Source organism: Chrysochloris asiatica, unplaced genomic scaffold (assembly GCF_000296735.1).
Source record: "Chrysochloris asiatica unplaced genomic scaffold, ChrAsi1.0 scaffold00147, whole genome shotgun sequence".
Lineage (NCBI taxonomy): Eukaryota > Metazoa > Chordata > Mammalia > Afrosoricida > Chrysochloridae > Chrysochloris > Chrysochloris asiatica.
In genome coordinates this window covers 2,796,551-2,819,980 of record NW_006408665.1, presented here as the reverse complement: position 1 = coordinate 2,819,980, position 23,430 = coordinate 2,796,551, and the positions used below count along the sequence as shown (strand labels likewise).

Genomic DNA, 23,430 nt, shown 5'->3' with positions numbered 1-23,430 from the left:
TGGGGAGAGTGCTCAGAAGGATGTCACAGATCTTAAATGGGCCAAGGCTTAAACAGGGGGAAGAGGCCAACTCTAGCTGATATATCTGTGTGCTGACTCCTGCTATAAACTTCGACTACATATTTTTAAAGCATTTCAAACTGTACATTTCCTCGTCCTAGAAACGCCCCCCCAAAAAAAACAAAAAACTAAAATTTTCAAATTTAAATTTTCTATCCACTTCTAGCGCTTATTTAAAGTCTGCCCAGTTATGTTATTTGACAGAACATTTTTTGTGCATTAATATCATCCTAAAATTCTGAGTCCAACTGAAGATAAGTAGACAGTAAGGAATCATAATATGCCCTTTCTTATCTTTGTTTAGTGATTTGCACTGAAGCCAATTTGATGGCAAACTGCATAATCCTAGGTACAGGTCTACAGCGAGAATGAGAAGGAAAATATTTAAATTTTAATTTTCAAACAGTTATATCAAAGTCCACTGCAACCCGTGTCTCCGAAGGAGTTCTGCAAGCTCTGTACGGCTCATGCCAAGATATTACAAGTCATGCTTCACAGGTGCAGTTCTAAACCTAACAGCAATGAGAAATCACACTGATGTCTCCTTTCAAGCCACCTGTACAGAAAGCCAGTGTCAGCCTAGGCTTTGAGCGTCCTGGTTCATGTCCAACAAATGCCAACCACACTGATTAACATTCACATAGGTGGCACACTTGAGGATGGAGAAGAACCGAAGTGCAGTTCTGGAAAGGATTCTAGTGGCTACTCAGTCCTTCGGTGTCATTCGCTGATGCTGCCGCTGCTACCATCACCCTCTCGTTTGGGAGAAGATGAACTGTCTCGAACTGGCAGTAGGTCATAATGGCAAGGAATATGGCTGTTCTTTGGGAGGTCGTATGGGTCCTGGCTAAGATGTCCATTATTGCCGAATATTCCTTGGACAACACTCACTGTAGGTTCTGTAATAACCAAGGACAAATTAGTTTATTAGCACTGGAAATTTTTTTAAAAATTTTTCTTTCAAATAGCAAATACAGAAGAGGAACTTTATAGAAACTATAAAGAAATATTTTTTAAAGACAAATGATTCTTTTATAATCACATAGGATGGGTTATCTGTGGTTGCTGGACCCAATGACACATAAATGACATTCAGAAAAAAGGAATGATCACAAGGTTGGGACTGAAGACATTATAGGAATACACAGAAACCCTGGAGTGAGTCATTATCTGAAAAACATTTCAGGATAATTTTGTTCAAAGCTCTTAATCTGTAGATGAGAAGACTGTTGTTGTCGTTACGTGCCTTGGAGTCGGTTCCGACTCATAGTGACCCTGTACAGGGTTTTCGAGGCTGTAAATCTTTACGGGAGAAGAAAGCCTCATCTTTCTTCCACAGAACAGCTGGTAGTTTCGAACTGCTGACCGTGAGGTTTGCAGCCTGATTCGTAACCACTATGCTACCAGAGTTCAGGGCAAATCAAAATAATCCTGCTTTAAAATTGAACACATAGTAACTTGTATCAGATTCACATCTGAGAATATTACTGATATATTATGCAAGTTCAGAAGTAAATGTTCCAATCCTGTTAAAATCATTCTTTTAATATAATGAATCTAACCAGGAATTAGAACCACCTGTTTAATCCACCATTTGTTTTGGCTACCTTGCCATATTAGCTAATATGAAACATAAGCTATTCCACGTGTGTGCTAAAATGTTCACCATGGTTACAGAATTCACTTTAATTTTTTTAAATGACATTTTCCCTGAGAAACCCATTTGACAGCAATTAATATTATTAAATTAAAATCACTGCACACATGGATTGCCTCTAAAATATTGACCACTCCTGTCAATCAGGTTTATATGAACTGTAAATGTTGCATTCCCAAATATTTATAAATTGTTTCCAAAACACAATGAAAACTGCCCTGTACTAGGCAGTTTGGTGGGGGGAACTCACCAACTTCATAGACATTCTTGTTGGCTGACGTTGAGTTGTTGATCTCTGCATATGGGGAGTCCCTCCTTGCTGGTGACTTCATCTCCACGTAGCCACACTCGGAGGTTTTGGGTATAAGTACAGGGGGGTCTTTAATAGTGGCATATGGGTTTTCAGAACTGCTTAGGGAACAGTTACTTGAATTATATTCAGAATTCTTAACCAGGTCTGTGAAGATAGATGGGAGGTACAAAGCACATCCTTTAATTGGATGCACAATTCCTTTTCTTGGCCCTAATTTACGTGGGCAAGTTACTTATATTTAAATATAAGAATCTTATATACTTGTATCTTCGACTTACCTTGGAGAGAATTTGCTAGACAATCAATCACTGATCAGATCATTTTAGCTGCTCTCTAAACCACCAATGGTCTAATTTCACTTTTATCATCATATTCAAATATAACTAAATCAATTCCGTTTTACTAATTATCTCTGAATTCCTAAATGTTTAAACCTTGAAAGAGCTATTCCCACCAGGGGCGGGGAGCAGGGGTGGTGCCAGTATTATGGTGAGGAAGATTCTATGATACCAAGATAAATTGTCCTGGTGTCCATTCTAATTTTATGGTGACCCTTCTTGTGTCAGAATAGAAATGTTCTTCAGAGGATTTTCAATGACTGACTTTTTTTGTTTTGTTTTTTAGGATTGCTAGGCTGTTTTTTCAAAGCACCTTTGGGTGGACTTAAATCACTATCCTTTCAGTTAGCAGCTGACCATGTTAAGCAAAAACTTTGAGAATGCATATATAGTTAGCACTCAAATTCCTACTGAAGAGAGAACCTTGGTCAGCATGAAGCCAGGCTGTTTTCCAACTTCCCCAGCAAGTCCCTTTTATACTTTTATCTCTTCGTATAAGCTGCATTACTTTCTCTCTAAAGGAAACAGAATGTTTCCCCAACAATCTAAAACCTAACAAGATTCACCTGTGGCCCCTCTCTCACTAACTTGAATACATATTGGTTTGTCTATTTGAGTAATTTACCCCACTTACAATTCTGTATTTTCTCTATACTGGCATCCTTGCTTGTCTAACAAGTTATTTCAGTCTCTGAGTTAAAAAGTAAAAATACTTGGATTCTGATAAATGGATTTCTTCCCTCAAATCAACGCCATACCTTTTAAAGATTTTCCCATATAATTTCTGTCAAGTCCAAAAGCACCTGTGAAAAAGGAAGGAAAAAATAAAAACACAAAAACACCCAGTGAGAAAATTAGAGAAAGCCCATTTACTATTTCAGCGTCATTGAAGATGACTATGTGGATACTCATTACCTGAATGCATTGGGGGCACTGCCACAAATAACATTAATTAGAGGAGGTTGTGGCCCTTTGGGTTAATGGGTTGAACAGCAAAGTCAGTTTGAACTGCAAGGTCAGTGGTTCAAGCTCACTAGTTGCTCCTCGGAAATCCTATACAGTGTGGTTCTGAGTTGGCACCAACTCCAAAGTACTTAACAACAATGACAACAAAGTGGAACAAAAGGACTTTTTTTCTTTAGTGATGGCTGGTATTTTACAGAGTACAACTTCATGTAGTTCTTTAAACTAGATTGTTAATGTAATAATGTAAAAAAATTTCAACGTTCTTTAAACTTAAATTATTTTACCAGTAGGCATATTGTGAATCTGGTATATAAGTTAATTATATCATAAATGTATAGAAATGCATGTCCTACTGATTACATTAGTATTTAATGCAGACAGGTTGAGGGCTTTTCTTACTTGTAGTGACTGTGTGCCTTGGAGTGTGTTCCAACTCAAAGAAACTCTGTACAGGGTTTCTGAGATTGTAAATCTTTCCAGGAGCAGAAAGTCTCATCTTACTCCTGCGGAGCAGCTGGTGAATTAGAACTGCTGACCTTGTGGTTAGCCGTCTAATGTATTGTTCAAGAATTTCTGCACTCTGTGGGATAATCTTTCTTTGAAACAGGTATTATTTGGAGTCCTGGTGTGGTGCTGTAGAATAAGCACTGAGCTGCTAATAAAAGGTTGGCAGTTCAAACCTATCAGTCACTCTTTGGACAGGGTCACTGTAAGTCAGAAATGACTTGGCAGCACCTAACAACTACAATGATGGCACATTCAATACTTTTGGGGGCATACTTACGCTAAAATTTGGGCACATTTGTACCAAAAATTTACTTTATTGTTTCTCTGAGATTAAAACTTAACTGGCCTGCCTGACAACTTTACCACTGATTGAATATCTGTTTCCCATCATACACTGAACACATTAGTCACTATGCCATTAAGCTCCTCCCTAATCCCTAAAAATAAGGGACACATGTCTGGAAGCTGCACCACATACTCAGTGGAGTATCATAATAGTTCTCTAAGTGTGGCTCAGGAGCCCTTCCCCCTTTATAGAGGACTCACAAGATCAAACTATTTTAATAACAATATTGCAGCATTATTTGCCTTTTTCAGAGGCTCTGTGTAGTAACAGAAATGTCTTGGAACAAAGGTCTGGCAATCTACTTCCAAAGATTAACCAAGGAAAACCTTAAAGATCACAATGAAACACTGTTCAGTGGATTGAGTCCTCTGGGCACCAAGATCTCTGTGCATTGAACCTCCTCCATGCAAGGACAGATAGCTGTGGCACAGGAGTGGCAGAGGAAGGGCAGCCACAGAACCAAGAGCCAGACATGGGAGCAGTGAAATTACCATCCCATGCAGCAAGTAAATCTATGTTCCTTTGGGCAGGAAGCTTGCTGGTCGGGTGGCGGTGTCTCCAGGAACTTAATTGGGGTGTTAGGTTTTCAGCCATGGAGTTTAGAACTGAGTGCCTTTGGACTGTGGCTTATAGTGAAGTGGAGTGCCTTTTAGGCACTTATCAGCAAAGCTAAAGGAGCTTAGTAACATTGTTTGAGCGGGGCAGGGTGAGGCCAAGGGACCTTGGGCTGAAAAAAGGGCCTGCTGGCAGATGTGGCCAAGAAGAGGCTCTCCAGACTGGAAGACCTGTGCCCTGAGCATTTCTGATCCTGTATTATACCCTGTTAACATCTGTGACTATGGTATGCAAGTTCTTTGTGGCCATTGCAATGAATTCTAGAACCCAGTTGAGTACAGAGTGCTGTGGCAGGGAGAGTTGGTGCCATTTTTGCACTAACTCACTCACTTTGGATACTATATCAGGAGGAATCAATCAGTAACGAAGGACATCATGTTTGGTGACGCACAGGGTCAATGAAAGCATGAGAGATTCTTGGTGAAATGGACTGCCTCAGTAGTTACAATGAAGGCCTGAATACACTGGAAATTATGAGGATGATGCAGGGCTAGGCAACAGTTTGCTGTGTTGTACATAAGACTGTTATGAGTTGAAGGTTACTTGACCTGGCTAACAACAACTCTTAAGGTTAACTGTGAAATTTCCATGAGTTAATATATGTAGACCTAGAATGTAAACTGGAGTCTTGGTGTGATGTTGTAGGATAACCACTGGGCTGCTAACTAGAAGGGCAGCGGTTCAAACCCACCAACAGCTCCTTGGAAACCCTATACAGGATCAGGATGACTTAAGACCTACTTGACAGCACTTAACAACAGAATGTATGTTCCATCTTTGTCTGTTTTTCTCAACTCTTGGGACATAGTAGGAATATTCATTGAATGAATAAAGTACTTGCTGTTTTTGTTAGGTGCTATCAAGTCGGTGCCATAGAGACCCTATGCACAACAGAACAAAACACTGCCCGGCCCTGGGTTAGCCTTACAATGTTGCCACGCTTGAGCCCACTGATGCTGCCACTTTGCCAATCCAACAGAACGAAACACTGCCCGGCCCTGGGTCAGCCTTACAATGTTGCCATGCTTGAGCCCATTGATGCTGCCACTTTGCCAATCCATCTTGCTGGAGGTCTCCCTCTTTTTCTCTAATCTTGCACCTTATCAAGCATGTTATCCTTCTGCAGCAACTGGTCCCTCCTGACAATATGTCCAAAGTATAAGAGATGAAGTTTGGTTATCCTGGTCTCCAAGAAGCAGCCACTGAGCCAATCCTGATTCATAGCAACTACGTATAGAGTTTTCAAGACTGCAAATCTTTATGGGAGCAGACAACCTCATCTTTCTCCTGCAGACAAGCTGGCAGGTTTGAACTGCCAACCTATCAGTTAGCAATCCAGTACTTTTCCTTCAGTGTTACCAGAGTTCCTTACTTAGGGAATCCAGTAAATCCTGTATTGTTTGTTTTTATGTGCCGCTGAGTTTGTTCTGACTTATTACAGGTTTCCAAGGAGTGACTGATGCGTTTGAACTGTTGACCTTGTGCTTCACAGTCCAGTACTGATACTACAGTGCCACACTGTATAGGTGTTAAGTACAATTCTAATGTTATGATCATTTTTGAGATGTATGTTTTTAATAAATCACTTTGATACAATGATAAATCTGATTCTTGTAGGTGATGAAAAGGAGTCCTGGTGTGGTGCTACAGGATAAGCACTGGATCGTAAAGTCTGTTTGAATCACAAGAATTTCGAACTCACCAGCTGCTCCTCCGAAATCCTACAAATGGCATTTAGCAACAACAATAAAAGATGCTATTCAGTTACCGTCAAGTTCAGTCAGAGTCATGTTGACCCGATATGTGCAGAGTAGAACTGCTACACAGCATTTTCAAAGCTGTAACCTTTTGGAAAGAAGTTCTGGTAGCGTAGTGGTTATGAATCCAGCTGTGAACCTCAAGGTCAGCAGTTCGAAACTACTAGCTGCTCCAAGGGAGAAAGATGAGGCTTTCTGCTCCCATAAAGATTTATAGCCTCGGAACCCCTGTACAGGGTCGCTATGAGTCGGAACCGACTCCACAGCACATAACAAAAACAACAACAACCTTTTGGAGGCAGGTCACCTCTGGGAGGGTTTGAACTGCCAACCTTTGGCTAGCAGCTTTTGTGTCATCGTTTAGATGCCAGAGTAGGGATTGCTTACCAAGTTCGTTAAGGTAGCCACCATGTTTCCAGTCTGCTGGAAGTGTCCCTGTGCAGTCCACCACAGGGCCTCTCTTCCCGGGATTCACATTTTTAAGATTCACAAACAGCTGATTGTTCTTTGACTGTTAAAATATAAACCATAACAGATTAGAGAGAACAAACACAGTGTGGTGCAGCCCAGTATTAGTATTCTTGGGAAAAGCACATCCACAGCATACTTTAAGGACAGGCTCCACCCAGGGGCAGAGGGGACCTTTTTATGACCTAGTGGGTCTTACAAGGCAGCAGGATATATGTCCCACAGCTTCCACTCTTGCCCTCACAGCCTCATGGTTTCCATCTCAGTTTTTCACCCTGTGCCAACTAGACATCATTTGGGTTTTGTTGTTAAGTTGCTAAGTGCCGTCAAGTTGGTTCCAACTCATGGTGACTCTATATAACGTTTCCAAGGAACAACTGGTGGATTTGAACTGCAGGCCTTGTGGTTAGCAGTTCAGTGCTTATCCTACAACATCACATTACATGGAATTTGTAATGGAGAAAAAAAAAATGGAATCCTTGGTCTGAGCTCTGCCTATCAAAAAATGGTAGGATCTTGTATGAGTTGATTCGGAACAGTTTTCCTAGGCATAAACATGAGGATAAGATTATGAGTTTTGCCTGCCTTCCTGAATTTGTATTAGAATCAAGTGGATTGATAAATGTGAAAATCTCTGGAGAATGTGAAGTGTCATTTAAATACAAGCCATTCTAATTAACATTCAGCTGCATTAATTTAATTACTGCTGAATTAATTTAATTAGCTTGGCTTTCTTCTAATAGAGAATGTGAATTAGACAATGGAGACTGGATTATTATTTGGGGCAGTTGGAAAAAATGTTTGTGAATTGAGAAATTGTAGTCGAGGTCTAGGGGTGAGTCAGGAGGTACAGCAATGGGTTCCAGACAGCTCTAAGTCTCCAACCACTCTGTACATCCATTTCCTCATCTGTAAAATGGGGATAATAACTACTCTTGATTCACAGAGTTTGTGTGAAGAATAAATTGATTTCTATTTCTGAAGTGCTTAGAAATTGTGTTAAAGTTATTGCCAGTTGACCATTTTTAACCTACAAAAATAACAATTTCACGTGGGTCCGTCCTAATGAATACATAATATTGGTGTTACTGATGTATGTTGTTGTTGTTGTTGTTAAGTGCTGTTGAGTTGATTCCGACCCATAGCAAACCTGTATGGGGTTTCCGAGGAGCAACTGGTGAGCTTGAATGGCCAACTTTGCAGTTCAAAGAGCTTTGCGGGTCTGGAGTATTAACCCATAGCACCACACCAGGACTCCTTACTGATGTATGATGGTGGTGGTGGTGCGCCGTGGAGTCGATTCCGACTCATAGCGACCCTGTACAGAGTTTCTGAGGCTGTAAATCTTTATGGGAGCAGAAAGCCTCATCTTTCTCCTGCGGAACTGCAGGTAGTTTCAAATTGCTGACCGTGAGAGGTTAGCAGCCCGACTCATAACCACTATGCTACCAGAGCTCCTTTACTGATATATAGGGGCAATAAAAACAAGTGGTCAGAAAAGACAACCTTGGAAATTTTACTCAAAGGTGATTCCTTTATAGGTCATTATGTCTGCATTAAGAGATAACATTTTAAATCTTCACACCATATTAGAATTTTCCCGCTCCCCCAGAGAGGTAGAAACAGGGATTCCTTGACTTAAACCCCTCAATTCCCAGACATTTTTCCAGTTAACTTGAGATTACACTTAACCCCAGGGTTGAGAGAAATAAATCAGATAATATATATAAAGTACCAAGAACAGCATCTTACAAAAAGAAATCCTCACTAAATGCTTGTTTCCCTCCACTCTCCCCTGCCCACCTTCAAAACCTTTGAGTCACTTCCCATCACCTTTGAGATGCTTATTCTGTCCCTGTTGTTGACATGAGGGGACGTGGCACACTGGGTAAGAGTGTGGTAACTGGGATTGGTGAAGTAATGGCTGTTAGCATTTCCACCACTGCTGTGAGGAAGAGTTTCTGCAGGAAGAAAAGGAAATGATTAAGTGGGCAGGCGCCCCTAAATCTGTGTGGACAAAAAGGGAAGCAAAGTAACAAGAACAAATGGTTGGGCAGCCTTCATCGGGCAAGCTGGCCAGAGTCCCCTCCTGCCAGAACACTCAGAAAAACTTTTAGAAGCCCCAGGCACCTGCTTTGCGCTCCTACCTGACTCCTGGAAAAGTGTGAACTTATTCACAAACTCTTTGCCTTAGGGCACGGACCAATTGGAAAGGCATTGTTTTGAAAGCACTTCTCACATAACTTTGCTCTTGTTTTTAAAGATGCTGAATTCTTGGCACAGGAATTCTGCACTAGAAATGCCTTACTAAGTAAATTGGCTACTTTCCATATTCCCCTAGAATTATTATTATATTTACAAACACACAACCTGAAACTCTTCAGTAATTGCCCCCTAATTAATAAATATTTAAAGTTTTCAGATTCCGCAGTTTAAGTGGTTGCTTCTTCTGATGACTGAGCATGTCACTTATAAAATTCTTCTTTACATTTATGGAGACTTCTTGTGACAGACAGGAAGATTCAAAAGAGATTTTTGAAGGACAGCCTTGGTTCCTGCTAATACTAAAAGTGTCCATCACATAACCCGATTCTGTTCTGGTCATGATTCCTGTGGACCCAGGAAATGAGGAGGGCCGGAAGATACAGTGGTAAGGTGAGGGAGGGACACAAGATCTGGTCTCCATTTCTGATCTGTTCCATGATCTTGGTAAAGCTACGACCCCTGTTTTCTTGTCTTCCCCACTCCACACTTGCCACATATGCTGAAAGCAGAGCTTACGCTGGGTTGAAATTCCCTAAATCTAAAGCAATCATGTGTGGTGCTATAGGATAAGCACTAGAGTGCTAACCACACGGTTGGTGGTTCAAACCCACCAGCTGATCCTTGGAAACCAGGATCGTTATGAATCGGAACTAACTCAGAGGCACACAACAATAACAACAACAAAGCAGTCATGTAATGAACTCAGTTAAAAAACCCTCATATAAAACAAAAACATGGTGATTCTATTACTATTAAGATTTAAGCACATTACTAACCATTAAAAATTTTCCATACATAAAGCTAATTCACAAAGACAATTGACAGTACATCTAAATATCTGATTTCACAGAACTAGAATAGGATCCTCTGTACTTGCAAAGGAAGCAAAGTGTTTCTCATAACTCTCGTCTTACCTGAAATGGTGTAATCCGCATTGATGACCCTCATAGCAGGGGTGTAGGTAACTGCTGGCATGTTTGATTCTTTCCCCTTCTGCTTGTGTCTATAAATAATGAACAATGCCAGGAGGAAGAGAACAACTAGGACAAGAATGATGATGCCTGCGATGGCCCCGATCTGGTAGGAATCAGCAGGGAGAGCAGTACTGGTCCGGCTTAAACTGTTCAGATTTCCAACTATTATAACACCAACTAGAAAGAAGAAAAAAGAGACTTGGGTAAGGATGACAACATGGAGGATAAACGTTTGATCGCTATTTATGAGAATTTCACACCTATATGTTTTCACTACATGACATGTTAATTTAAAAACTTTTGGAAACAGATCAGGAAGGAAAGAAAACATTCTTCATTTTCAGATGTGATGCATTTAGCAGAAAGGCTGCTCTGAGCCTCAAAAAAGAGACAAACCTTCCTGAACTCAAAGATTCAATAGCAGGGTTTGGCAGCTTCTGACATATTTCACACTAAGCACTTTGTCTGGCAATTTATTTGGGTCAAGCATTTATCTAATTTTTGTTTTGCTTTATTTATTATCTATTATTAAGCTTATGGAAGACTGGAGAAGAACTGACACATTTGAATTATGGTGTTAGCGAAGAATATTGTAAGTACCATAGATTGCCAGAAGAATGAATAAGTCTGTCCTGGACGAAGTACAGCCAGAATGTTCCTTAGAATTGAGGATGGTGCGACTTTGTTTCGAGTACTTTGGACATGTTAGCAGGAAGAACCTGTTCCTAGAGAAGGACATCAAGCTTGATAAAGTAGAGGGTCAGTGAGAAAGAGGAAGACCTTCAAGGAGATGGACTGACAGAGTGGTTGGCTGCAACAATGGGCTAGCAATGATTGTGAGGATGGCACAGAATGAGACATTGTTTCATTCTGTTGTACATAGGGTTGCTATGGGTTAGAATCAACTCCACAGCACCTAACGATAATAGCATTGAATTTGTGAAGGGTTACATTTTAAGTGCCTGACTACCTAACCTAATCTTACAGATTCCCTCAGCATTTTAACAGCAATTTTCTTTGTAAAAAAGCATTAACCCCAATATAAATCTAGTCCAACAAGACTTGTTCTATGCTAATATCAACAGGTCTTTTACCTTGAAGAGACCGGTCTATGCAAAGTTATTTTCCAGGACAGAACAATTTGTCCTGATTAATACCTGGTAACGTCAACCTAAAATGTTACTAGAATAGAAAATTAAGCTTTATGTGGTTCTTCCTCATAGTCCATCCACTGAGGACACAAATATTTGGAATGAGAGTCAAGAAATCTGGTATCTAAAATAAAATATATTGTTTTGTAACCTTGGACTTAAATATTCTGAACTTACTCCCTTAAACTCTTGGGCTGCACTTTTGTTTTCTGTAAATGAGGAAACTGGTCTCCATGAAGTTGCTCCCAGTTGAAATGTTCCTATGATTTTACAGTTCTAAGTGTGAGAGACCTTGTAAAACAGCCTGCCTACCCTGAAACAATGGACTTCTGGTGTGGCGCTGTGGGCTAATAATGCGTCAGATTGCAAAGTTGGTTTGAACTGCAAGGTCGGTGGTTCAAGCTCACCAGCTGCTCCTTGGAAACCCTATACAGGTTCGCTATGGGTCGGACTCGACTAGACAGCACTTAACAACAACAACCCTGAAACATAGACAACAAAGGTTAATGTAGTAAAATGTAGTAAAATCCCACAGCGATGTCTACTTCTACTGGTTCTTCAGTGGAGTATCCCCTGCAGGACCTTGGGTGGGCGTTTTTGGCACATAGCAGACCTGCCAGGAGAGCCATGCGGTTGGTCAAAGCTGGGGCCTGGCTCTTTGGGAAACACAGCCCCAGTCCCTGGCTTGCCATAAGAGGGAAGCTGCCGGCCACATAATGAAGTAGTCAAGAACTATAACGATGGATTGTTATGTCAGTCAAATGTAATTCCTGGGCATGGAAAAATCATTTTATGAGCAAGACTAAAAACTGTAAGTCAGTACCTATACAATCTGTGGTTTAAGATGACTCCACCTACAACACTGTTGGAACTTTCTAAAGCCTTTCTCGACCCATCTGAGCACCAATGAGCACCACACGCACTCGGAGCTGAGGCTCTCTGGGCCACCAGCAGCACTTCGGACAGGCCTTGCCCATCCCAGAATCAGAAGTGTCCAGGTGGAATCAGGCATGTGCATAACAATAAGTATTCTCAACTGATTATGGCGTGGTTGTGGTTAAGTGTCATCTAGTCAATTCTGACTCATAGTGACTCTGTATACCATTTCGGAGGAGTGGCTGGTGGGTTTGAATAGCCAACTTTGTGGTTAGCAGTCCAGTACTGATCCTACAGCACCACACACACTGCATGAAAACCATAAGCACACGCTTCGTAAAAAATTAAGCATAAACCTACCTGGTTGCTGTTAAGTACCGTGGAGTTGGTTCTGACTCATAGTGAACCTGCACAGGGTTTCCGAGGCTGCAAATCTTTACGGGAGCAGAAAGCCTCATCTTTGTCCCATGGAACAGTTGGTAGTTTCGAACTGCTGACCTTGAGGTTAGCAGCCCCATTCATAACCACTACACTACTAACTGTTGTTGTTGTTAGGTGCCATCAAGTCGGTACTGACCCATAGTGACATTATGCACAGCAGAACAAAACACTGCCCGATCCTGGGCCAATCTCACTACTGTTGCCATGCTTGAGTCCATCGATGCTGCCACTTGGCCAATCCATCTCGTTGGGGGTCTTCCTCTTTTCCTCTGACCCTCCACCTTACCAAACATGATATCCTTCTCCAGCGACTGGTCCCTCCTGACAATATGTCCAAAATATGAGAGGCGATGTTTGGTCATGTTGGCCTCTAAGGAGCACTCTGGCTGCACTTCTTCAAAAACGGATCTATTGGTTCTTTTGGAAGCTCATGGCACTTTCAATATTCTTCAAAAACGGATCTATTGGTTCTTTTGGAAGCTCATGGCACTTTCAATATTCAACGCTACTACCTTATGACCTAGTAATTTCTCTTTTAGGTATGTGCCCAAGAGAAATAAAAGCATATGTCCATACACAGACTCATACACTAATGCTCCAAGGAGCATTATCTGTAATTTCAAGATAAATGGAAACAATCCAGTATCTATTAAAGAACTTATGGCATATCCATACATAGAATACTACTCAGCCATGAACAGAATGGAACTGTTCCTACACACAACACCATGGTTCAATCTCAAAATAATCATGTCAACAAAATGAAGCCAGACAAAAGAGAATACAGTAGAATTCCACTTATATGCCATTCTAGAAAATCTAATCTACAGTGATAGAAAAAATAGATCAGTGACTATTTGGGGCTAGTGAGTAGTGGTAACTGAGAAGGGCATGAGGAAACTTTGGGGAAGGATGGACATATTATTCATTATCTTTATTGTGGGGATTACTTCTTGGATGTATACATATGTTAACATATGTTAAAATGTGTTAAGCTATACACTTTAAATGTGCTTTTATTTTTTAATGCCTATTATACCTGAATAAAATTGAAAGGGTATTGGTATAAAACAAGGTTCCAGGAATTGATGGAATACAAATTAAAAGGTTTCAACACACTAATACAACTCCGGAGAAGCTACTGACCAACTAATTGAAAGATATCCATATTTGTTCCCATAACAGAGAAAGATGATCAAATGGAATGTGAAAATCATTGAACAATATCATTAACACTACATGCAAGTAAATTTTTGCTGATGGTAATTCAAAGATAGTTGCAACAATCCATTGAGAGGGAGCTATCAGACATTTAAGGTGGATTCAGAAGATGATGTAGAACTACATATATCATTGCTGATGGATTTTGGCTAAAAGCAGAAACTACTAGAAAGATGTTTACTTGTGCTTTATTGACTACACAAAGGCATTTGACTGCATGAATCACAACAAACTATGGATAACACTGTGAACAATGGAAATTACAGAACACTTAATTGTGCTCATGAGAACCTACAGGCAAGAGGCAGTCATACATTCGAACAGAACTAGGAAACACGGAATGGTTTAAAATCAGGAAAGATGCATGACTGGGTTGTATTCTTTTATCATACTTATTCAATCTGAATACTGAGCAAATAATCCAAGAAGCTGGATTATATGAAAAAAAGAGTAGCATCTGGATAGGAGGAAGACTCATTAACAACCTGCAATATGCAGAGGACACAATTTTGTTTATTGGCAGTGAAGGGGACTTAAAATACTTATTGATGATGATCAAAGATGACAGTCTTCAGTATGGATTGCACCTCAATGTAAAGAAAAGAAAAATCCTCACAATAAGACCAATAAATAACATCATAATAAACAAGGAAAAAACAAAAACTCATTTTATTGGGATCCACAATCAACATTTATGGTGACAGTAGTCAAAAAATCAAACTATACATTGCATTAGGCAAATTTTCTGCAAAAGACCTCTTTAAAATGCTAAAGAGCAAAGATGTCAGTTTGAGAACTAAGGTGCACCAGAGCCAAGACACGGTGCTTTCAATAACATTGTATGCACATGAAAGTTGGACAAAGAATAAGGAAGAATGTAGAATAATTGATGCACTTAAATCATGGTGTTGGTGAAGAATATTGAAAGTACCATGGACTGCTAGAAGAACAAACAAGTCTGTGTTGGAAGAAGCGCAGTCAAAATGCTTCTTAGAAGTAAGGATGGCAAGACTTTGTCTCACATACCATAGACATGTTATCAGAAGGGACCAGTTCCTAGAGAAGGACAACATACTTGGTAAAGTTGAGGGTCAGTGTAAAACAGGAAGATCTCCAACAAGATGAATTGACGCAGTGGCAGTAGTAATGAGTTCAAACAAAACAACAATGAGGATGGTGTAGAATTGGGCAGTGTTTCATTCTGTTGTGCATATTATCACTGTGAATAGGAACTGACTCAACGGCACCTAACAGCAACAAGGAGAAACATATTTGTTATAACTTTTACTTAGTATTAAACTAATTGGTAAGAATAGCATGATTGTTTTGAATAAACACAAAATTTTAATTTATGGTTATGCAGGACACTTTATTTTATCAGCACCACGTCCAACTATAGCATCAGACAGACCTGCCTTTGACATATAAACACATATTGGCTATGTGGCTTTGGAAAAACATTCAACCTCTCTGACCTTCACTTTATCTGTAGGACAACAAAGATAAGATGTGTCTGACAACTAAACAAATTACAAACATGGCTTGTAGAATCATGGTGAGAATTCTATTAAATATGTAAGCGACAAAAAGGAATGTTGGCTGGTACATGGTGGTTGCCCAATAGGAAGCAGTCGTTATTATTCACTAATATTATTACCTTGATCACACCGTGCCCCCTTCCATCCTGGGCTGCAGTAGCAGGTACCAGTGATGTGGTCGCAGGTGGAGTTGTTCAGACAGTCACATATCTGGCGACACCCGTAGCCATATGTTCCTGCAGGGCACTCTGGAAGAAGTGATGAAAATCAACGATAGCTTCAGAATCTGGAGGAAGATTGTGTCTTATGACATGAGCCTGTACATGTGGAGGCAAGGTTCCATCTGGGAGCTTCCTCTCCAGGCACGTTGTCCCAGAGATAAGCAGCATTCCCTAAACCATGGTGGGATTCGAAGTCAAGGCTGCTGTAGGTCAGAAACTGAGCTTACTCAAGATCGTAGCTCTCAACCCAGTTTTACCATCTTGACAAAGGTGGTAACCAAGAAGAAGCTGAAGGGAGCGTGTGAAACACTTGTGTTGCTGATAAGGGCAACAAAATAATCACAAAGGGCAATCTGAGAGGAGTCCTCAGACAAAAGTTTACTTTGGACTGGGACTGGATTGAAAATAGAAACCAGAGATGCTTATTTTATTATGCGTTCAGGGATACTCCTAAACATATTCTGAATTGGATGGGTTGGGAGTAGGGAAAGGGGAAGTAAGTTTTGTTAATTTCCTAGGTAAATTTACCATGTTATTGTTGTTAGGTTCACTGCAGTCAATTTTCAACTCATGATAATCCCATGTGACAGAGCAGAATTGCTCCATAATGTTTCCAAGACTTTAATCTTTATGAAACTGTACCAATAAATAACATCATGATAAATGGAGAAAAGATCAAAGTTGTCAAAGACTTCATTTTGCTTGGATCTGCAATTAACATGCATGAAAGCAGCAATCAAAAAATTAAACCATGTATTGCATTGGCAAATCTGCTGCAAAACACCTTTTTAAAGTGTTAAAGGGCAAAGATGTTCGTTTGAGCTGACCCAAGCCATGGTATTTTCAATCACCTCATATGCATGGAAAAGGTGGACAATAAATAAGAAAACTGTAGAAACTCTGTTGTGTTTGAATTGTGTTGGTGAAGAATACTGAAAGTACCAGGAGAAAGTGCCAGAAGAACAAACAAATCTGTCTTGGGAAAAGTAATGCCAGAATGTTTCTTAGAAGTAAGGATGGTGAGACTTTGTCTCTCGTATTTTGGACAGGTCCCCAAAGAGATGGACTAACATGGTAGCAGCCACAATGGGGCTCAGACATAGTAACAATTGTGAGGAGGGTGCAGGACCAGGTAATGCTTTGTTTTGTTGTACACAGGGTCACTAGGAGTCGAAACCGACTTGAAGGCACCAAACAACAACAACGATCCTTACGGAAGCAGACTACCACATCTTTTCCCTGCAGTGTAGGGGGTTGGGGTTTGAACCTACCACCTTTTGGTTAGCAGTTGAGCTTTTAACCATTGCACCACCAGGGCTCCTTAACAAACCATCCACTGTCATTGAGTTGATTCTGATTATAGTGAACCAATAAAACAGAACATAACCATTCCCTAGGGTTTCTGAAGCTCTCAATCTTTATGGGAGCAGACAACCTCATCTTTCTCTGATGGAGCAGCTACTGGTTGAGTGCTGACCTTGCAGTCCAAAGCTTAACCCACTGTGTCATACATACTAAATCTAAAAAGTTAAAAAAAAAAAATACATGCTGTTTTTAAAGCAAACAGCAGGGGGCAATGTACTATTATTATCAGAGTTGTCTGTCAAACAGTGTTTCTTTCTACTTATAAACAAGCATTGGGAGAAGTCTCCAAAAATAGAGACATTTAAATTTGATGTTCAGAGTAATCACGGAAGCACTTAAGAGGCTTTTATTTAATAAGACCGTAACCAGCCTGGCATTCAAGCAGAAGTCAGTTTGGAGCCTATGTCAGTTTCTATGCATATATTCAGACATTGATACACACACCCCGGAATTTGTATACACAAAAAGGAGTGAGTATGTAGCTGCATAACTCAGTATCTGTTTTATGATTAAATTAATCAGCAGTGCAATATTTAATTTGGACCATCTATGTCCTGGGTTAATTCTTGGTTACCAGTCGTGTATTTACAGCTGGAGCAGATGCAAAGACACCCTAGGGTTTAGCACATAAGATTGCTGTAACTTGGCATTCCAGTGGTGCTGGTGAGGTGCTTTTGGAGTGTAAGGGGATTAGATGCCTTGTTGCTAAAGCTCTATTATGCTGATCGGATTTTGCAGACCATCATGTACAATTTTGCTGTACAGCTTTCAAGAGCGTAGCCTTTGTTGAGCTGGAAAAGTACTATACCTTTTCCTGCCTTGATGGGATTTCCAAGGAGTGGCTTGTGAATTTGAACCACCTATATTGTGGTTAGCAGTGCAGTGCTTACCCTACAGCACAAAGTGAGTCCCATATAACTTTAAGTCCTTATTTATTCATCTTGGTTACTGAATGAAAGTCTCAGTGGGAAAGGTATGATAAACTCTTTGAAATACTCAGTTTAAGACTAATGTCCTTATAACCCTAGAAAGCAGGTGCCTAGTTGATGGGTGGAAATGGAAAACAGGGATGGGTTATTTCAACACAGCATATACCCCCAAGTGGGATTTCTATAGCAAAGAATTTTAAGGCAATACATTCACGTGAGGTTAAGAGTCAGATGAAAGACGTTAGTGGGAATGGTGTAAAAGTACTCCATGGAGAAGGCTGACCAAGGGTGGAGATGCTTGCTCCCTCACCAACAAGTGGGTTTGGCCCAGAGCCTCAGCTCCTCCCACTCTTCCTTCATCCTCTAGGCTGGCCCCATTTAATGTCTTCCACTGCCCTGTGAGCCCCGCCTCTGCCTCTGCCCCTGAAGAAAGATGACTGGGGCTTTACAGTCCCCAACACCAACGTTCCTAAAATAAGAAGGAGCGTATAGGAGAGCCAGAATGAACAGAATGGAAAACTTGAATTATGTCTTCATTCCTGTAGCCACACTGTCTCCACCCAGAACACTGAGCAGTTAACCAAATGAAGAGTTTTGAGGGAAAAGACTGTCAACAAGAACTGCCCAGAACTGCTCAGTCTCTGGGAGGGGAAGTCAATGGTTCTGCTGAGTAAACAGCCATTATTTCAAACAAGTCCGACTCTAATATTTTCATGTGTCTAGGAATATTGATTCTAGTGAAAACTGGCCCTTAGTGATGTCATGGAGTCCTGGTGTGGCTCTGTAGGATAAACACTGGATTGCTAACTACAAGGTCAGCAGTTCATATCCACCAGCTACTCCTTGGGAATTCTACACAGGGTTGGTACGCATCGGAACCAACTCCACAGCACTTAATAACAACAAAGTGATGTCACGGAGTCCCTGGGTGGTACAACTGGTTATCAGGCTCATCTGCTAACTGAAAGGTGGGAGGTTCAAGTCTATTCAGAGGCACCTTTGAAGAAAGACCTGGCAATCTAATGAGAAACCAACTATTAAAAATCCTATGGAGCACAGGTCTATTCTGACACATGTGGCGTTGACTCAACAGCAGATGGCAAGTAATGTAGCACTGTCATACTCACTCTGTTCACAGTGCTTCCCCATGAACCCGGTACGGCAAGTGCACTGTCCAGAGATGTGGTCACAGTCAGCTCCGTTTTGACACTGGCATATCAAGGCACAGTCCTTTCCATAAAACCCCAGAGGACATCCTGTGCAGGGAGGAAGGACAATTGGCAGTCAAGAGGTTGCTGAGGAAGAAAACACAGCTTGCGCCTCCAATGTGCTTGTGTTTAATCTTGAAGCTCACCTAGACATTAGAAAGTGAGTAAAGACAATCCACATCTCAGCTTGCCACAAAGGCTTCTGAAGTCCAAAGATAGGCCTCTTGCAAAGGGTTTATAATCCATAAGCAGAACACACAACAGTCTCATGTCTGCCATTTTAGCCTTTCCTGGTACCCCTGAAGGCAAGGCGAGTGAACATCTTCTAACAAAGCAACCCCAAAGCCCTGTGGAAGTATGAGCATTTCCTTTTCTTCTTTCCTCAACTACCAGAATCCTGGACTCAAAAGTCCATGGAATTAAACTAAACAACTACTTTTATCAAAATTACCTATAAGTCTTTACTTGTAACACAAAATGTCTCTGTACCAGAAGTGCCTGCAATATCCTTTACTAAGTTAGATAAGCTTATCAACTTCATTAAAGATGTACAGTAGAATGCTTGACCTACAAAAATGTATTTCACTTTCTGATATTGTAAGAAAGGTCCCAACTAAGGAATTCTTGGACTGGTGACATACTCAAGCCCTGTGGGCTTACATGGGCCATCAGCTGTCACACTAGAGTGCTTCAGGTCAGTCTGTCTTAACGAAAGCGGGAATACAGGCTCATTCGAGAATGGTTCCCAAATATTAATGTGCTTTTCATTGTCCCTTGTTTCTGATGGTGAGTTTTTAATGACTATCAAACTTCAGCTTGGCCTGTCTTAATGAAAACTGGAATACTGGCTTTTTTGAGAATTGTCCACAAACATTAATGTGTGTTTTATTTCCCCTTTTTCTGATGGTGACTTTTTAATGAGTTGAAGTTCAGGAAGCAAAGGCATAGCACAGATGTCGGCATTCAATGACAACGACCATCACCATGCATTATTTAGTGCCTTCTCTGTATAGGTTCTTTTAATATATTCTCACTTTTAATCCTTACAGTAGCCCTGAAAGGCTGGGATGGATAGTCCCATTTTATAGTCAGGAAATGATGCCCAAGGGTTCTCTAAGTCATACAGCTAGTAAATGGCAGGAGCAAGATTCAAATGCAGGTACATCTGACTCTAAACCCCATGTCCTTCCTACTATATCATGCTCATTCTACTGAAAAGGTATTCTGTTTGAAGCAGGCCCTAATTTTAGAAATATTCGTTATAACTTTTTAAGGAACTAAGTATATATTGAAGTCCTGGTGTGGTGTTGTGGGTTAATGCACTGGATTGCAAAGTCAGTTTGAATCCCAAAGTTGGTGGTTTAAGCTCACCAGTCACTTCTTGGAAACCCTAAACAGGGCCGCTATGGGATGTGACCAACGACACTTAACAACAGCAAACGTATATATTATCTCCATAGAAATGCTTGGAACACTGGGACAGTCTCCCCTTTTCTAATTCTCTCTTTGAAATTACAGCTCAAAGTCTATAGACCCTTTACAAAAGTTCCAAAAGATGTGCTCAACCTATTATCTAATTAGTAGTAAGAACTGACTTCATTTTGGAGTCAGCTTTCCTCCTCAGCTCATTCCTTGATTTTAATATTACTTATGATTTGTAATAATTATCACAAATCCTGTTTTATTATCTCCTTTATTCAATTGGAGGCCAGAGGACAGAGAACAGTCTATTTGTTCCAGTGATGTTCAGTTGTGGAGAACACTGTCCTTTATATCGTATTATGCTAAAAACCTCATAGGAAAAAAAAAATGTAGAAACTTCTGTTATTAGGACACTATGGGAACATAAAATAGGAGATGAACTAGAGCATTTTTCCTCAAAGTGTGGTCCTTGGAAAGTTGTTAGAAAAGCAAATGATTGGGTCCAACTCCAGACCTACTAGATTAGGTACTGTGAGGATGTGGCTCAGAGCTTCATGTTTCAATCAGACCTCCAGGAGACTCTGAAGCTCAGTGAAGTGAGCTCAATGTTCTGCAAGAACACACAAGACAGGCAGTCAGACTTCTTGTCTTCACTACCTTTCTAACCACTATATTTCTCCTAACCTCTGTTCTGCCAGAATAAATGCCAAGAGAGAGCCTGGTTAAAGAAGAGAGGAGAAAGGAACTGCTTACCATCACACTATAGCATCGCTCCATCTCAGTGCACTGATAATGACACACAGAATAGTTTTAATGTAACAGCTCTTAACCACTTGGAGACAATTTAGATATCTAGACATCATTGGCTGTACCAAACAACCAGTGCCAGGGACCCCTGGTGAGTTCAAATCCTGAATGCAAAGAGCAAGGCTGTTTCTTCCTTGGGTGTGGCTCCTATTGGAGAGTCTCACTAGGCAGGTCACTTACTCTGAGTGCAGTAGAGTCCTGTCCAGCCAGGCGTGCATTTGCATTCCCCATCGTAGGCACTGCAGAAGGCTCCGTTGTGGCAGTTGCATGTGTGGATACAGTTTGGGCCCCAGTGAGCAGGTGGACATGCTGAAACCAAAACATGTATGGAGAGGATTATTAGGGTACTGAGGCCAGAACCACACAGATAGACTCCCACCCATTCTTACACATCTACTTGCATATGAGAGGTTAGTATTGTGCATCTGAATGAAGAGACCACACTGTCCCAATTCTGCACTAAACCCCAGAGGGCAATGCTGACCACAACCAGCATCATCCCAGATATACATGTGCTTTTATAAGCTACGGAGCGAGTCAAGCAGCACAAAATTGATCTCACGTTCACAGATTCAGGCATTTAACAAACACACATTCAATGCCTGCTAAGTACCTGGCACTATTCTAAACATAGGGGAAATAGAAGAGGACAAGACAAAGTTTATACCAGCACAGGAGGTAGGCAAATCAACCTATCAACCCTAAAACAATAGTGATAAATGCTATGAAAAAAATAAAACAGGAAAAGGCAGGTAAGAATGACGGGAGCTACTCTTTCAGGGAAACCCTCGCTAAGAAGATGGCATTTGAACAGAGATGAAATGGGGAAAATGATTTAACTTGAGCAAGGTCAAGGGACTCAAAATTCATTTAAGGTGTGGTGTGTCTTTGATCTCTAAATTCTGCACTTCTCACACTTTCCCAGAGTTGTCAGAAAAGGCTCATTTGAAATGGTAAGACTCTCAGTTGTATGGAAGAATTGGTCTACTCCTAAAAGCATCTAATTGGGAGAAGCAGGAAATAACAGTAAATCTTAGAGGCTACTGCCGTTTGAAGAAGAATCAGAAACGCAGATAAAGTATCTGTGAAATATAATCCATGATTATGAGGTAAAATAATTTGAGTTGCAAACACTTTTTTACTTATACCAGTGCTTGAGGGGCATTATAATTGCTTAAAAAGAGAACATCTTTATTGTCCATGTGTTTCCCCAGTAGGGATAACATGAATCACTGAGACAATAAATACATCAGAAATCATTAAAAAGATGGAAAAGAATTCTCACATAATATTGTACACTGTTTTTGTTCAAGAGCTCAGCAAGAATAACAGCTGACATGAGGTCTAGAAAGGTTAGTAGTGACTTGTCCAAGGTAATTCAGATTAACACAATATTTCTTACATGTTAGGTAAATACAACGTCTCTCTTTTAAGGCCACAGCAAGACTCAAGTGTAAAAATGATTGAATTGTCCAGTCCAAGTGATCATCAACGGAACAATCTTTACCTCAAAAAATCTATTCCTTAAATGAAACTCACCAATCCTTTGTAAACCCTTTTAAGGTCACAATATGTTTTTCTAAGATAATCCACTTGAAAATGGGCTTTACTCCTTATATTGGTTATGGTCAGAGAATGGGAATGAAGAGCATTCCGCTTTTCTACTCTCCAAAGGTAAATGTAGAGACAGGACTTCAAAAAACATTTAACCAAGGACACCTGCCCCTTTAAATGCATTCCTTAAAAAATTTCCAACTCTTTACTTTACTGTGAAGGGCGTTTCTCTTTGCAGACAGGCTGACAAGCAGCCAAGTAGAAATATTAAGATGGTTCCACAAAGTCCATATGGGAATCAATGACATCAATGATCCCCAAGAGAAGCAAAGGCATTTGCCAAATAAATCAGCTTCCTCGGGAGTGAAAATAAGGACAGGCAATATGATAGTCTCCATTCATAGTGGTGTCCCCATTTTTGTCTCTTTAAG

General features: G+C 40.5%; 1 protein-coding gene across 1 annotated transcript in view; it reads right to left on the bottom strand.

Moving 5' to 3' along the window:
- Window positions 1-780: 780 nt before the first annotated feature.
- The window catches only part of MEGF10 (multiple EGF-like-domains 10), a 190,810-nt gene continuing 168,160 nt past the window's right edge, over window positions 781-23,430 (bottom strand). The window contains exons 16-24 of the mRNA XM_006870686.1: window positions 21,626-21,754; window positions 19,136-19,264; window positions 15,613-15,741; window positions 10,207-10,443; window positions 8,861-8,988; window positions 6,947-7,070; window positions 3,127-3,171; window positions 1,968-2,174; window positions 781-959 (exon numbers count right to left, since the gene is read on the bottom strand). Of these exons, the coding sequence (XP_006870748.1) occupies window positions 781-959; window positions 1,968-2,174; window positions 3,127-3,171; window positions 6,947-7,070; window positions 8,861-8,988; window positions 10,207-10,443; window positions 15,613-15,741; window positions 19,136-19,264; window positions 21,626-21,754 (1,307 nt within the window). The remainder of the gene's footprint in view (window positions 960-1,967; window positions 2,175-3,126; window positions 3,172-6,946; window positions 7,071-8,860; window positions 8,989-10,206; window positions 10,444-15,612; window positions 15,742-19,135; window positions 19,265-21,625; window positions 21,755-23,430) is intronic.